The sequence below is a fragment of the Corylus avellana genome, chromosome 4 (assembly GCF_965113065.1).
Source record: "Corylus avellana chromosome 4, dhCorAvel1.hap1.2, whole genome shotgun sequence".
NCBI lineage: Eukaryota > Viridiplantae > Streptophyta > Magnoliopsida > Fagales > Betulaceae > Corylus > Corylus avellana.
This window is the reverse complement of record NC_142493.1, coordinates 17,543,648-17,558,470: the sequence shown is the minus strand read 5'-3', so window position 1 is coordinate 17,558,470 and position 14,823 is coordinate 17,543,648. Positions and strand designations below refer to the sequence as shown.

The 14,823-nt window shown below is 34.7% G+C and overlaps 1 protein-coding gene across 1 annotated transcript; it reads left to right on the top strand.

Annotated features, from left to right (window-relative positions):
* Positions 1-9,396: 9,396 nt before the first annotated feature.
* Positions 9,397-14,205, top strand: LOC132179674 (putative RNA-dependent RNA polymerase 1). Its single transcript, XM_059592429.2, has 4 exons — positions 9,397-9,636; positions 10,656-12,505; positions 12,781-12,931; positions 13,174-14,205. Exons 1-4 carry the CDS (start codon positions 9,406-9,408, stop codon positions 13,990-13,992), a joined length of 3,051 nt encoding a protein of 1,016 aa, XP_059448412.2. The 5' UTR covers positions 9,397-9,405; the 3' UTR covers positions 13,993-14,205.
* Positions 14,206-14,823: the final 618 nt, after the last annotated feature.

Genomic DNA, 14,823 nt, shown 5'->3' with positions numbered 1-14,823 from the left:
GACGAAGATGGAGACAACAAGTTGCCGATGGACAGTGAAAAAAAAGGGATCGGAGGGAGGGCTGTGGGCGCGCGGGAGGAGAAAGAAAGAGAGGAGGGGAAGAAAAGAAAAAAAGAAAGAAAAGGGGGATAGCTGGCGATCGCGCCTTCCTAATGAAATTTCTTGACGTGTCTACATAGAACACGTCAAGAATTATTGACGTGTCACATGTGGCATGTCAAGAATTATTGACGTGCCACATGTGACACGTCAATAAGAGAAAAATAATTTTTTAAATTTTTATACCCACAATATATATATATAAATAAAATTCTCACTAAAGCCAGACCCATTCAAATGAATGCTGAAACCTTAGATTTTTGCTAAAAGGAGATTGCTGATTTACTTGCCAAAGGTATCATTCGTAAGAGTAAATCTCCTTGGTCTTGTGCTGCCTTTTATGTAATGAAAAATGCTGAAGCCGAAAGGGAAACCCCTGTAATCAATTAGGGAATGTGTTGTGATACCAACAAGGGAATGCGAATGCAAATTAAAAAATAATTGAAAATAAAGCAGTAGAACCATCCATGTAGGAGGTATATGCAATTAAAATAAACATGATGCAAGAATCAAAGGAGCGTATAAAAGAGTAATGGGATAAATAGATAATGAAAAGATATCAAAGGATTTGATTAATGATTAACAAGAGTACTTACAGATTGAAATGTAATCTGGAAGTAGTGAAGTTACAAGAGAGCAGAAAGGATTACAAGTAGAAAACAGCAGGCTAGTTGCAGAGGGATTTCAGGTGTTTGGGCTGAAAGCTTCTGCCTTACACTGAAGGAGACTTGTCCTTATATAGACAGAGTCCAGTGGTTAAATAAAATTACATCAGAAAATTTAATAGTAAAAGTAAGATACTGTAATGTCGACAGTCACTATAGTGTTGGCAAGTACTGTAGGAAGTACTGTAATGTCGGCAGGAACTGTAGAGTAACTGAACCAAGATGAGCTAGCAAATGTCTGCAGTGGAATTTTAATGAATGGTGCCACAGAGGGCAAATGAGCTGTTAATGGTGCCACGGAGGGCAAATGAGCTGTCAATGGTGCCACGGAGGGCAAATGAGCTGTTAATGGTGCCATAGAGGGCAAATGAGCTGTCAACGGTGCCATGGAGGGCAAATGAGCTATAAATCTTCAATTCCAGGGTAATAATTATCACTGTCTCTGGGAAAACCAGAATTCCCGAACCAATCTTGTATGGGGTTGAAAGTTGCTTTAGAAGATACATCGTATTTCTTATCATTGGATTTTTTATCTTCATCAGAATTGGAACTGTCATTGAGAGAATTGAGTAATGCTTTTAAAATTTTCTTCTTTTATTTTTTCTTCAAAGATGACTTTTTCTTAGAAGAACTGGAAGAAGTACCAGGGGCAGCGATTTCTTTGGGAGGAGAAAGGAAAGTGCTGAGGGTTATAAATTGGGCAGGTGTGCCAATGGTTAATGGTTTAGAAACAAGAGGAGATTAGATTTTTGGTAACTGGGCTAGTGCTTTGACATTGTCAATCAAATGATCAGTTCGTGGGTAGTTATCCCACCATTTAATATACCAATGACATTCTAGTTTATCATCAAGAATAACATATTGCCATTTGATGATCCAGGGAACCTTGAATTTTTTGGCAAAATGGAGAGTGTAGGGAAACTTGGCCCCATATTCATCAGTATGGTAAAGATTTTTGAATGATTTAAAAGATTCAACAATTTTTAATGGGAGAATATCAGGGATAAAACCGAATTTTTTCCACCAGTTGGAGAACCAGAGGGAGAGAATGCCTCCAAATTCTTTATCAAAGCTCAAGAACCAGGAGTGGTCAAATTTGAAATTTTGGAAAAGGAAAAATTTGTACCAAGCATTAACATAATCATAATAGCAAAAAGGAATTGGGAAATCATCTAATTTCCTGAGTTGCGAGGGATGTTCCCCCCAATCTTTTTCAAGAATAATTTTATCAAAATAAACACTGTGGTAAATGAGTTTTTGGGGATCAGTTTTACTGTAAATGGGTTTAAATTGGACAGACTTTGTTTGAAGTAGGATATTAGTATAGTAGGAAAGGGTTTTCTGAAGGTGCTCAAGGATCCAATGGAATTGTGGGGGAAAATAGGAAGTAGCGATTTGAGCGGGGAATTTAATGTGGGATCTGTTTAATTCAATGTGAAAAAAATATTCAAAATGAGGAAGAGCAACATAAGCTGAGGATTTATCGTATTTAATGAAAGGAGCAGCAGTTTTTTGGGAAGCAACTACAAAAGGGTCATAATCTGAAATAAGAGTACTGGAGTAAGTGGCCGGTGACCTGGGATTGAAGGCTGAGAATCGATTGGCTAGCGCAATGGATGAGTTGGTAGCTAGAGGGGCAATGGTAGTCTTTGGCCTCAAGGCCAAAGGCTTGGATTCAATCTTCTCCTTGTCTTTTTTGCTGGCCATTCTAGCACTGCAAAAATTCTCGAGTGAGAAAATCTGGAATAGAATTATTGGAACCTTTAATGTATTCAATGTCAAAATCAAAAACACTTAGAATGGCTTGCCATCTGGCGAAAATTTGTTTTGATGCAATATTTTCAACATCCTTTTGCAAAATGTATTTAGCAGATTTACAATCAATCCGTAATAGAAACTTTTGATTTAGTAGATCAGATTGAAATTTAGTAATACATGAAACTACAGAAAGAATTTCTTTCTTAATAGTGCTATAATTAACTTGAGTCTTATTCCAAGATCCATAATGGAATCGAACAATTTGTTCGGGAGATCCTGGAGAAACAATTTGTTTTAGAATACTTTTGAAGCTAATTTCAGAAGCATCAATTTCAACGATTTTGAAAGCATTGTCTGAAGGAATTCCTAGACAGGATAAAGCTTTGACATAGGTTTTAATTTCTCTAACAAGGGAAGTATGAGTGTCACTCCAAGGGGGAGGATTGCTTGGCAAACGGTTGAACAAAGGTTTGTAGTGTTTTCTCAGATCTTTGTAGAAATCTGCAATATAATTTAAAGAACCTAGAAACCTTTGGAGCTGATTTTTATCAATGATAACATCAGGAAATTTATCGGCAAATTGAATGGCTCTATCAATGGGATTTATCCGACCTTCAGAAATATCAAAACCAAGGAATCTAATTTTGGTTTGGAAAAGCTTGATTTTTTTTAGCAGAAACAACAAGTCCATTGTGTTTGACTATTTCTAGAAACAAATTCAAATCTTTCCAGTGTTCATCAATAGATTTAGAATAAATCAAAACATCATCAATGTAAACAATAGTAAAGTGACTGAAAGGATTGAAAATATCATTCATGATATTTTGGAATTCACTGGGAGCATTTTTTAGACCAAAAGGCATAACAATTCACTCATAATGTCCAAACGGGGTGGTAAAAGCAATCTTATACCTATCTTTATCATCAATTTGGATTTGCCAAAATCCTGACTTCATATCGAACTTAGATAAAACTATAGCCTCACTGATGCGACTAACTAAATCATTTCTATTTGGAATGGGGTACCTGATCCATTCTAGTACATCATTGAGTGGTTTGTAATTGATTACAAGCCTAGGGGTTCTCCTTTTGACTTCAGCATTTTTTCATAACATAAAAGGCAACACAAGACCAAGGAGATTTACTCTTACGAATGATTCCTTTGGCAAGTAAATCAACAATCTCCTTTTGGCAAAAATCTAAGGTTTCAGCATTCATTTGAATGGGTCTGGCTTTAGTGGGAATTTTATTTTCAGAAAAAGTTTTAATGTAAGGTAAAGAAACAGTGTGTTTCTTCCTATGCCAAAAAGCAGCAGGAAGATCAGAACAGACAAGATCAATGTTACGAGTATTAAAAGAGACAATTTTGGATTGCAATAATTTATTAGAAAGTTGTTCAGCAATCTTTTTCTATTTAACTTCTTGTTTCAAGAAGTTTAAATGTTTAGTTTTGGCAGTGATAATGTTAAAATGGCTAATATCAATTTCAAATTTGTTAGCAAAATAAAATTTTACTTCAACACCCATTTTAATAGTTGAAACACCAGTTTCATCAACAAAAAAAGGATAAAGCATGCAAATAAAAGGAAGGCCAAGAATAACCTTTTCAGTCATATTTTTCACAAGAACAGCAGCAGTATCAAAACAGACATCACCCTGGCAAACATGTATACTATTTAATTCGTATTTGATTTGCAAACGGCTTCCACTGGCAGAGTTCAGTCTTTCAGTGGATTTTTCAAAATATTTGCTGGGAACTATTCCTTCTTGAATACAATTCAAATCAGCACCAGAATCAATCAAAGCAATGGTATCGAATGCATAATTAGGACCATTGACAATATGAACTTTAGAATACCATTTAGGTGGAGCAATTTTGTTAATAAGACTGATAATCTTGACTTCATTGTTGACTTCATTGAAAATCACTTTATTGCTGGATTCTGCTTCATCAGAATGCTCAGATTGCTTATCATTTTCATTATCAGAATTGTGATCTTGAAAACAATTTTGGATTTTCAGTATTAATAGTTGTTGTTTTAAATCATTATTATCAGTTTTAACAGTAAAGAGGTCATTTTTCAAATCTGCAATTTCTTTCTTGATATTACTAATCTCATGCTGCAAATCTGAGATAGTAATTTCTTTGGATTTTTGTTTAGAAAATTGTTCCAAAGTTTCATCAAGAGAGATTTTTGTGTTGTTAGGTTTATTAGCATTTTTAATCATGGTATTGTTGAGTTTTTTAAGGTAGTCTTCTTTTAATTCAGGATTTTCAATTTTTGAAATTAAAGTGATTAGCAAATTTTCTTGTTCTTCAGTTTTTGAGATAACATTGCAAGTTTTCACATTTTTGCAGCAAGAATCATTACAACCAATTTTGAAATCGTTATCAAAAATTCACTGGCAGAATGGTAATCAGAGTCACTTGAAGTTGTCAAAAATTCACAATCAGATGAATCAGAAGAACTTACTGATTGTAGGATTCTAAAAAGATTTTCTTTTTCATTGTCACCAATTTTCAATGCATTAATTTCTTTCTTCAATTTTTTTGGTGGTTTAGGGCACTTATCAGCAAAATGTCCTGATTTCCCAGGATTAAAGCATTTTCCTTTAGAAAAATATTTATCAAATTTTGAGTTATTCTTTTTGGATTTGTTAGCTGCTGGAAATTTTTTAATTGGTTTATGAAATTTTCTTTTCTTGTAACTATTGTAATATGAAGCAGGTCTTTTCTTGAAAACTTTACCAGGTTTCTTTCTATTTTTCTGAGAGGGAGCCATAGGAGGTAACCCAAATTGTTCGCAAAAATTACCCATTTCATATTTAGCTTTCTTTTTGTTCTTCAACTATTGTCTTATCATTTTTTGATCATGCACATTTTTATGCCAAGTTTTTTAACAGTAGAAAACAAATCACCATAGGTTAAGTTTTCATATTCAATTAATCCAGTGTTAGAGTTAATGAGTTCATCTTTAACTTTGTGAGCAAATAATGAAGGTAATCCATCAATAAATTTTTCTTTCCAATCAGGTTTCTGACTATCAGATCTAACCATAACTCGAGAAAGAAAAATATTTTGATACCATCTATAATCAGACATAGTAGGACAACGAAGATTATTCAGGAAATCAGAAATGCGAGAAGTGATGTTAGAAGGTGTTCCAATAAAATGCTTAATGATGGTGTAAATCCATGTGTTAACACTATTGGGTTCACCAATGCCATGTTGCTCATCAAATAGAGGTAAGCCATCTTCATCTTTCTTGACATCTTTTCTAATGTTTTCTCAAGATTCTTCAGTGAGGTGTTTATCCCACCAATTCCAAAGAGTTCCAGAGAAACCCGTAGAAAGCAAATCAACAATTTCTGATTGGCTTAAATTGTGATTAGTAACATAAGCATTAGCAACCATAGACATTTGATTCATTTTATTCAATATTTCTTGTTCAGACAAACCATCAATGTTCCATTCATAAAGTTTATCAGCAGAAGCAGAAAACTGGGATTGAAAAAAATCTTTCTTCAAACTGTAAATCAGGAGGAGTGGGCTTTGAATACCAGTTTTTTGTGAGATTAATGGGTTTGGTTTTATAAAAAATTCTTTGGAGTTTTTGATCTGGACCAAAATTTTCTTCAATTATTTTAATGTTGAAATCAGAAGAATATTCAGAATATTCAGAATCGTCTGAATCAGATGTTTCATTGATTTTTTGAACAACACAGGCTTTTCCAGAGCCAGAAGCTTGACTAGTTTTCAGATCTTTCAACATTTTGTCAATTCTGTCAACATTTTTTTGGTTAGTGGTTTTCAATCCAAGATTTTTCCTTTCTTCAGGAAGAGAAATGATTGGTTTTTCAGTTTTACAACTAGAGGAAGTGGGAGAATCAATTTTGTCTTCAATCCGATCTAACTGTTGGCCAATAACATGAAGAGATTGGTTTATAAAATTGTTTTGTTCAATGATTTTTCTGGTTTCATTATGAGTAGTGGCTGCATCAGGAGTTTTAAAAGGGGAAGCTTTAATAGTTGTATCAGTTCCATAAGTCTTGATTAACAAATTTTCAAGAGGTGGGTGAGAAGCTTTAATAGTGGTTTTATCTTCTTTAACAAAAGATTTTTTAACAACATTTCAAACATTATTGCTGGGGTAATGGTTTTGAAGAAAATCAAAAAACAGGATATGTTTTTGTGCTTCAATCATTTTTTCAGTCCAACGAATTTTGATAATGGATCTTTCTTTTTCAGAAAAATTAGAGCGATAAGAATGTCGTAGTGCTTGGTTTTCTTTTGAAGAAAAATCTTTTTGTAAAGCAGGCCAATCAATTTGGGAAAAGAAATCTTTAACAGGAGCATGAAGGACATTTAATTGATGAGGATGAGGAAGAGGTGCATTAAAATCTGAAGTGGATGGAGACAAAGATCCTCCATCATCATCAACTTGAGTAGGAGAAGGAGTTTGCTTGGCAGTGTAAAAAACAGAAGAAACTTGAGAATCATCAGAGACACCTTTTAATTTTAAATCAGGGTGAGCAAGAAATTTGTCAACATCTTGGTCTCTTCATCTGAGACCTTTTGAGGTGGTTGAGCTAGCAAAAGAATTTCTTCTTTCATTGATTAATAAAGGGGGCCTTTCCATTCTGTTAGTACGGTTTAGATCAGAAAAACTGACTTATATATATATATATATATATATATATATATCATTTTTTTTTCTTTTATATTTTTTTATAAATACAATATACTTAAGACTAATTAGAGAACAAATAAATAATATTCTAGATTGTTAATAATAAAATCCTTTTTTTTTTTTTTTTTTTTTTGTGATGGCTCAATATTCAACTCACCGAGAATCAGAGCTATGCTTCCAGGCATTTCCATCGTGGGATCAATGAACAATCGAGATAAGTCAAGGACTCGCCGGACTAGAGTGGTGCACAACCGGAGGTCAAGTTCGATGGCAGTTACGACACCCTCGCACTTCTTCAAGATCATCCCCTCTCTACCTTCACGACAAGAAACTGGTACTCCCTTCCTTATAATTGCTTGCTTCCTGCTTGTTGTTTCTTTGTCTTTTCGTTTCTTTAATATTCTGGCATATAGTGTATTAATGGTAGTATATATCATACCATGATGGGTTTCTTGATTCTTTTTTGTTTTGGCGCTTGGAAATAACAACAAACACATATTTCGTGTTGGGTTCATGTGGGGTTTGCGGGTTGTATAAAATAAATGTATTTTGTAATTTATTTTTTAAAAATTAATATGGCTATATTAATATTACTAGAATGATTTCTAGCTAAAATGCACTATATATTTTTTTTTCTTCAAGAAATCAAGATAAAATTTTGAATCAAGTATAATTATACGTGTATATATATACCAATTAAATTTTATTACCTAATTTTTTTTTTTCAAACACATATATTATAATTAATATGATTGAATTAATTATAATTAATTATAATTGAAATTCCGTTATTGACGTGTGAAATAATGGCATGTCAATAATTTTTGACGTGTCAAAAATAACACATCAAAAATTTTTAACGTGTCATTGTAATACATCAAAAATTTTTAACGTGTCATTGTAATACATCAAAAATTTTTAACGTGGCAAACTGCCACGTTAATAATTATTGACGTGTCAAAATAGCACGTCAATAATTTATTGACGTGGCGTTTCCGCACGTCAATAATTATTGACATGCCATTATGGCACGTCAATAATTTTTGACGTGTCATAATGGCACGTCAATAGTTATTGACGTGGCAAAAAGTGTGTTACTGTTCGCCATGTCAAAAAACCCCCTGTTTTTTGAAGTGAAGAGAACACCTAAAATTTTCCTAATCTAAGTACACCTGCACGCTGGAGTAAACATGACCCTAGCTCATATTTATTGACGACTTTAATTTGTTTTCTCGGTTTTATTTATTTTTTTTAGACTAAAGACATTAACAAAAACCCAAAATTGAAAAACACTCTTCAAAATATAAAAATTGCTTTCACTTTATGTCACATAAGAAAACAACCAAAAACAAAAATGGCATTCAAAACACTTAAAGTCTTCAACGAACATATCTTAAATTTGGCTTTAACCTCCATATATTATATAGACTTATATTATTTCCACACAAAGAGAAGAAAGCGAATTAATGCATGTGTTTTTCTAGTATCTTCTATGCACATAAAGAAATATTAAATGAGATAAATAGAATGGTTGTTGATGCTGTACAATTCATACGGGCATTGCTTAAGTTTTGAATAAGTTTTCCAGTACTCCAATTGGTAAAGGGCACTTTCCACGAGAGCTTCAGATTGAAAAGCCGTGGCCCATGTGATTGGTAAAGTGAAGTGGCCTTGGGCAATCACAATCCAAACATTCTGTTCATCCCCTTGGTGACCAAGTTTTTTAGTCAACACTTTTTCTTTGTCGATCGTTGCTTTGGTCAAGAAGTGGTCATCTCAATTTCATCACTCTTTTACTTTAAACCTTGCCTGCCAAGCAAGGAGGAATATATCCCCAACATGGTAGGATCCCTCTCTTTCTGTTTAGTTTCTTGTCAGTGTGGGGGAGCTGTATGACGTTATATTATGATTGGTCCACATCATCAGAACTCTGTGACCTTTGCTCGTCAACGACATGAGAGACCGGGACTTGAAGGAATATAGTAAAAGAAATTCAGATTTAGGAAACAGGAATGACAAGTAACAACGTTGTGATTCCCTCAACTTATTTCCTAAGTATAAGGAAGCTGCAGCATGCTCTTGTCTATAGACTATATATATGAGCACTTGCTTCTTACTTAGCAGCAGTGCTTTCCTTTCAGCTTACAATCATTTTTTTCTTCCAAAGACAAGGTTGTTCTTACATACATACCATGGATATCAAAGCGTTACACTTTGGATATCAGATTTCGAAAGAAACATTTTCTGTGCTCTGGAAACAGGAAGAAGATGTTTCTGTTGGGTTTGATTTGGAAAAGAGAAAGTGGTTCTTCTTTCTTTCTCATCTCTCTGAAGCATACAAGCTTGAAATCTCCAATGACAGCATTTGGCAGATTAAGCTACATCGACCACGTGGCCAATCTACAATTTTTCTTCTCCTTCAGGTTAATTTGTTGCTTACTTTCTAATTTCTAATTTTCTATATGTATATGGTTGTCACTGGTAACATCCTCTCCTCTGTGTTTGTGAGTCAAATGATGATTAGGCTCTAGTTTTCTTAACCGTTCATGTTTAATACCATTCTCTCTTTTTTCACATTAAAAAAACAAAAAATTAATTAAATTGAAACCGTTAAAAAAATTACATATGTCAGTAGTGTTTCCATGCAACCCCATAGAGTATGAGTCCAGAAATTGACCAACTCTCTACCTAGAATTTTTAATTTTAGAAAAATATACCTTTTAACTTTTCAAATTATCACTCATTTTATAATTATGCCTTAAAACCTAAAAAGATAAAAAATCATAAAAAATAAAAATAAAAAATTACATCGAAGCCTGTATACTACCATTGCTTGTCAAAATAGGTAATTTACATCTTTCTCCTCAAAATACTCTTAAAGTTGTTAATAAATAAAATTTAAGAATATATAAATACACTCATTTGAAAAAATAAAAAATAAAATTAAGAGGCTAATATGAAAAAGGTCACCCTTTTAAGTGTTTTTAATGATTATTTTTTTAATAAATTTAAAGATATTTTGAGTAAAAAAATACAAAAGTATCAAATTTAAGACTGCTGCTATTAGCCTAAGCCTGATTTAAAAAATACAAAAATACAAAAGTACCCTGAGCCTTTTTTTTTTTTTTTTTTAACCCTCACCCTTTTAAATAATGGAAAGCGAAATTAAAAAAAAAAAAAAAAAAAGTCATTATTTTCACACATCAGTCCCACAACGGAAAATATCAGAGAGGAAGCCCCTGAACAGGTAAGCTTCTCTGCAGATTTTTCGCTTTTTTTTTTTTTTTTTTTGTTACAAGATGGGTAAGCTTCTCTGCAGAAATTAATGGGCAATTTAATGTCATTGTAATCCCCAATATTACCTTAATTGATATTCATTTCTATAGCTTGTTGGTTTACCAATTTCATTAGATACTTGAACAAAATCTTTTTCTATTTCCAGTTGCTTGGTGCTCCCAAGATTCATAAGAAAGATGTCTCTTGTGCTCGTGGAGGTTACCAGTGGTTCCGGGAAGTTGATTTCACTCCATTGTGTGGCATTGGCCAATCTTCTGCTCTATGTTTGGAGCTTCCACTTGAGGGTCAGCTTCCAAAATTTCTGCTTTATGAAGAGAATGAAGGCCAATTTGTTCTGCAGGAAGGATCTAATTTCTCCTGCAATTCAGGTCTTGTCCCCATTGTGAATCCACCCCCAAGCTTCAACTTGCCATATAAAATCTTGTTCAAGATCAACTCCTTAGTTCAGAATGGGTGTCTTCCTGGGCCAGCAATTGATATCAATTTTTGTCGGTTGGTCGATCCTACGAGAATAAAACTCGAGTATATAGAAAGTGCCTTGGACAAACTGTATCATCTAAAAGACTGCTGCTATGAGCCTGTAAGGTGGCTTTCTGAGCAGTATAAGAGATATGCCACGGATGGGCGACTTCCAACACCTCCTGCAATATCTTTAGATGACGGGTTGGTATATGTACACAGGGTTCAAATAACTCCATCTAAAGTATATTTCCGTGGTCCAGAGGTGAGTCTCTCCAATCGCATCTTGCGCAATTATCCTGAAGATATTGATAATTTTCTTCGCGTTTCTTTTGTCGATGAGGACTTGGATAAACTGCACGCGACAGTTTTATCTCCTCGAGCATCTTCTGCGAATGAGGACGACAAGCGCACTAGCATTTATGAGAGGATACTGTCCACTCTAAAAAACGGCATTGTTATTGGTGATAAGAAGTTTGAGTTTCTTGCATTTTCAAACAGTCAATTACGCGAAAATTCTCTTTGGATGTTTGCTTCAAGAACTGGTCTTACTGCAGCAGGCATCAGAGAGTGGATGGGTGATTTTCGTGAAATAAGGATTGTTGCAAAATATGCTGCCAGACTTGGTCAATCGTTTAGCTCCTCCAGGAAAACTCTGCACGTTGGTAGGCACGAAATTGAGATGATTCCTGATGTAGAAGCAAAAAGATCTGGAATCACATATTGTTTCTTCTCGGATGGTATAGGGAAGATATCTGCAGAATTGGCTCGCGAAGTGGCTTCAAAATGTGGCTGCAGAAATTCTGTTCCATCTGCATTTCAGATTCGATACGGTGGGTTTAAAGGTGTTGTTGCTGTCGATCCAACATCATCGATTAAGCTGTCACTGAGAAAGAGCATGTGCAAGTACAATTCACAGAATACAACCCTGGATGTTTTGACATGGAGCAAGTATCAACCTTGTTTTCTTAATCACCAAATTATCACTCTTTTATCTTACCTCGGGGTTAAGGATAAAGTTTTCATAAAGAAGCAAAGGGAGACAATAGATCAACTGAATGCTATATTAACAGATTCGTTGATCGCGCGGGAGGCACTGGAGTTTATGTTCCCAGGAGAGATACCAACCATTCTAAAGGAAATGCTAGCTGCTGGTTACAAGCCAAATGAAGAACCATTTCTTTTTATGATGCTACAAGTATTACGTGCATCTACATTGATGGACTTGCGGGACAAATCAAGGATATATGTTCCAAATGGAAGATCTATGATGGGATGTCTTGATGAAACCGGGATATTGGAGTATGGTCAAATATTTGCGCAGATTTCTCGTTTTAGTAAGCAGCTCGGTAGCAATTCCTCGCTCAAGTTCAGTCCCAGCAGTTCAGACCCAAATAATTTTATTTTTGAGGGCAAGGTAGTTGTTGCTAAAAACCCTTGTCTCTATCCAGGAGATGTGCGTGTTCTAAGGGCTGTTAATGTTCCAGCTTTGCAGCACATGGTTGATTGTGTTGTTTTTCCGCAAAAGGGACCGAGGTAAGACTGATATCCCATAATAGATACTTCTAAAATCCTATTGATATGTGCACACACACCCTCAAAGACTCAAACATACACAGACAAATTGTGCTTACACATAATCCTAGAGCGACATAAAATTTAGCATTTATGTATGCATGATCCCCTTGCAAACATACACATAGTGGAAAGTTGCTTTCTTTGTCTTATTTTTGTAACACACCAGAATGTTGTATACAACATTCTCTAGGTAGACACTGTTGACTAATTTAGTGTAATAATTGCATTGTCAGGCCTCACCCAAATGAATGTTCCGGGAGTGATTTGGATGGAGATACATACTTTGTCTGTTGGGACCCTGATCTTATTCCTTCTAAGCAAATTGAACCAATGGATTACAGCCCAGCACCAACTGTGCCAGTCGATCATGATGTTACAATAGAGGTACTCAATCGCAATTTTGATTTCTCAAGCATCAATATCATGAGTCCTAATATGTAAGGCATTCATAAGAAACTTTTTAATGTGTTGGACCCTTGAAACGTGCTTTTGCTCCCATCAAATTTCTAATTAATAGCCTCTTTTTTTATCTAAGATTATCATTTCTCTTTCATAGGTATCTATCCTGTTTGCATCAAATTCCTTCTATACCATACATACTAAAGAATGTTACTTCTGTGCTACAGGAAGTTCAAGAGTATTTCCCCAAGTACATGGTCAATGACAATTTAGGAATCATTGATAATGCCCACAAAGTCTTTGCAGATAAGGAGCGTCGTAGGGCAATGAGTGGTAAATGCATTAAGCTTGCAAAGCTACACTCAATTGCTGTTGACTTCCCAAAAAGTGGTGTGGTAGTCGAAGTACCATATAATCTGCGCCCCAAAACATATCCAGATTTCATGGAAAAGCCTGATAAACGCACCTATAAATCACAATCTGTGATCGGAAAGCTTTTTCGAGAAGTGATTGACATTGCATCGTGCACTAGCCCTATAAATCCCTTCACCCGAGAAGTAGCAGAGCAATGTTATGATTCCGACATGGAAGTAGATGGCTTTGAGGTCTACATCAGTGATGCTTTCGATTACAAAAATAAATATGATTCCAAGTTGGGAAATTTAATGGACTATTATGGGATCGAAACAGAAGCTGAAATACTCAATGGCAACATCTTAAAAATGTCAAAATTTTTCAATAAGAGGAAGGATATGGAAGCAATTAATTATGCGGTGAAGGCCTTAAGAAAGGAAGCTAGGACCTGGTTCAACAACGGTTTTAGTGACACAGATTCTGACACTGATGTTGTAAATGCAAAAGCCTCAGCCTGGTATTATGTTACCTATCATTATAGGTATTGGGGTCGCTACAACGAGGGAATGCGCAGAGCTCATTTCCTTAGTTTTCCATGGTGCATCGGGGACAAGCTGATCCAGATCAAGAGGAAGGCTTCATGTATATCAGCTCTGGAGCATCATTTCAGCCATGGATTGAATTTGGATTGAGAAGTTTAGCATCACATTTCAAAAATGCTATAGTGATCACGGAAACAGTTAGATGTGGCTTTGATTTTACATTTGCTTACTATCATTGGTATATGTTTGTCAATAACCGAGATATATATGCTCCAGGCTGATGTTTGGGGCCCGAATATGTTGTAGTTTCTGTTTTATAATAGATGTGTGGTTTGTATTCTTCAACATAGAGCTCTATCTATTATCTTCTGCTTACTAAAATCTGGTTCTTCAATTTTTGTCAGCATCAGAGGTATGCCATTTAGATGCTTTTATTTTTAGGGATACAATTTCGTTGACACTCTTTGTATGTTTCAGACTGATTGCTTGGTAATTAATTCCTCTCTTTTATCTCTTTTGCACTAGTCAAAAATAATTTGTCTGTGAATTTTAGTACTGCATATATAGATCGTTGTCATTTTTTCACATAGGTTGCATAATTTTCACTCTCAAAATTCTGTTTGAGCTCTTGCAGCTATGCAATTTTGTCTCCTTGTTCTTGATTTGATTTGTTTCATCTCTTTCTCAAAAAAATATCTATTGAATTTTTTTTTAAACATCTGAATGAAATACTTCCTTAATCTCAATTAAATATTAAGTGTGTGTTCCAAATTTTAGTCTCTTTCTCTACCCTCAATCATTAAGTTTTCATGTGATTTTAATTTAGTCCATACCTATAAACGAGCCGAGCTTGGGCAAGTTGTGCCTACCCAAGCTCGGCTAATTTAAAATTTTCACGAGAGCTGAGTACTAAAATTTGAGCTCAGCTCAGCTCACGAAGGAAAATTTCTTGTGTGAGCTCGAGCTCACCTACTATGGAAG

Coding starts and splice junctions, on each gene's coding strand:
- LOC132179674 (XM_059592429.2), top strand. CDS start 9,406: ATGGATATCAAAGCGTTACACTTTGGATATCAGATTTCGAAAGAAACA. Junction 9,637..10,655: donor CAATTTTTCTTCTCCTTCAG/GTTAATTTGTTG, acceptor TTCTATTTCCAG/TTGCTTGGTGCTCCCAAGAT. Junction 12,506..12,780: donor TTTCCGCAAAAGGGACCGAG/GTAAGACTGATA, acceptor TTGCATTGTCAG/GCCTCACCCAAATGAATGTT.